At 41.4% G+C, this 1,596-nt stretch overlaps 1 protein-coding gene across 1 annotated transcript; it reads left to right on the top strand.

Moving 5' to 3' along the window:
* Positions 1-557: 557 nt before the first annotated feature.
* On the top strand, positions 558-1,512 carry LOC124891746 (the record flags this gene model as incomplete). Its single annotated transcript, XM_047403393.1, has 1 exon — positions 558-1,512. A coding segment is annotated over exon 1 (955 nt), but the record flags the coding sequence as incomplete, so codon positions are not given.
* Positions 1,513-1,596: the final 84 nt, after the last annotated feature.

The following is a 1,596-nucleotide window of genomic DNA, read 5'->3' as shown; positions in this document are numbered from 1 at the left end:
TAAATATTTATCCAAAGAAATCAAGATCAAGGGTTGGACTCCAAAGCCAACCGCTCCTAAAACTCCAGACCAAGGGAAAGCGGCCACAAGATCAGTGTCCATCAAGGTGGTCCGAATACCATCGTAATTACTTTGGTAAGGTCTGATCTGGTTGATAAAGGGGATGCCAAGTATGATATCTTCAGTGATATCTTCAGTAATGACAAAATCATTAATAAGGCATACGCCGTTATTACAGATATGAGCTTGGCGAAGTTGATAATCAATTCGCATTTTTTCACCCGTGGCTGAGTATCGTTATTGCCAAAGACTTTGTTTTAAACAAAGTAGCCCTTTTTGACACCGGCGTAATTTAGGCTTCCTAAAAACCTTCTCCCCCGGACGTCCAATTCGAAGAAAATCCTTACCTTTCCACATGTAATCATGATGGACGAGGTATCACAGAATGGAATATTGATGGTCTGGCAGAACATCAGATCTACAATAAACTCCATGAAATTGCTGTGGCCATCACGGCCTATAAAATTAAAGGTTCCTCTGACAAAGGAGCCGCCACCATGGTTGTCTCAGGCTTTACTGGTATGATAAAACACTGGTGGGATAACTATGTCTCTGAGGATGAGAAAAATCTCATTTACAATGCTACCACTCTCGAGCCTGTAGCCCGAACCGTTAATGGCCAAGAGACTATAGTTCAAGAGGCACAAGAAGACGCCTGTGCAACTCTTCTTTATCACATAGCTAGACATTTTGTAGGAGAACCAAAACTCTTTCAAGACAGGAGTCTAGAAATCCTTAATAATCTTCGCTGCAAAAACCTTGCAGACTTTCGATGGTATAAGGATACCTTCCTGGTCAAAGTTATGATCAGACCTGACTGTAATAATGATTTCTGGAAAGAAAGATTTATTAGCGGTCTTCCTCCGTTGTTCGCCGACAAAGTTCGAACAAAACTAAAGGATAGATTCGAGGGTCAAATTCCTTATAACGTTCTTACCTACGGTGATCTAGTAAGTTTCATCACCACCACAGGAATAGAACTCTGTACGGACCTTAAGCTTAAACAACAGCTTAAGCAAAACCATAAATATGGTCTGACAACTTTCTGTCACGACTACGGATTCACAGACCTCAATGAAAGCAGGAGGCATAAAAGAAAGCCTCCAAAGCATCATAAAAGATCTTATCCTAAACGAAAGACTTCCTATAAGGATCCCTATAAGGAATCAAATAAACCGCGTCGAAAAACCAGACGCAAGGTTTCCTCAAAATCCAAGGATACTTGTTGGACTTGCGGCAAAACAGGCCATAGAGCCAAAGATTGCACATCAGGCAAAAAGAAGAAAATAAATCTTCTCGATTTGACTGATGAAACCAAGGAAAAGCTCTTCTCTATAATGGAAGATCCCTCCGAAGCATCTGACTCTTATTCTTCTTCCGAGGATGAATACAGCGACGAAGACTACATCAACGCCGCTTACGAGTCTGATAGCTCCCAAACCGGGCAAGACTGTGAGTGCAATAGCACTTTCTGCACCTGCACCCGTAAAACCATCAATGTCATTTCAGACAAACCAAAAGAAATCTTGTTTGACA

This window comes from Capsicum annuum, unplaced genomic scaffold, assembly GCF_002878395.1.
Source record: "Capsicum annuum cultivar UCD-10X-F1 unplaced genomic scaffold, UCD10Xv1.1 ctg40395, whole genome shotgun sequence".
In the NCBI taxonomy this organism is placed as follows: Eukaryota; Viridiplantae; Streptophyta; class Magnoliopsida; order Solanales; family Solanaceae; genus Capsicum; species Capsicum annuum.
This window is presented reverse-complemented; position numbering and strand designations above follow the sequence as displayed.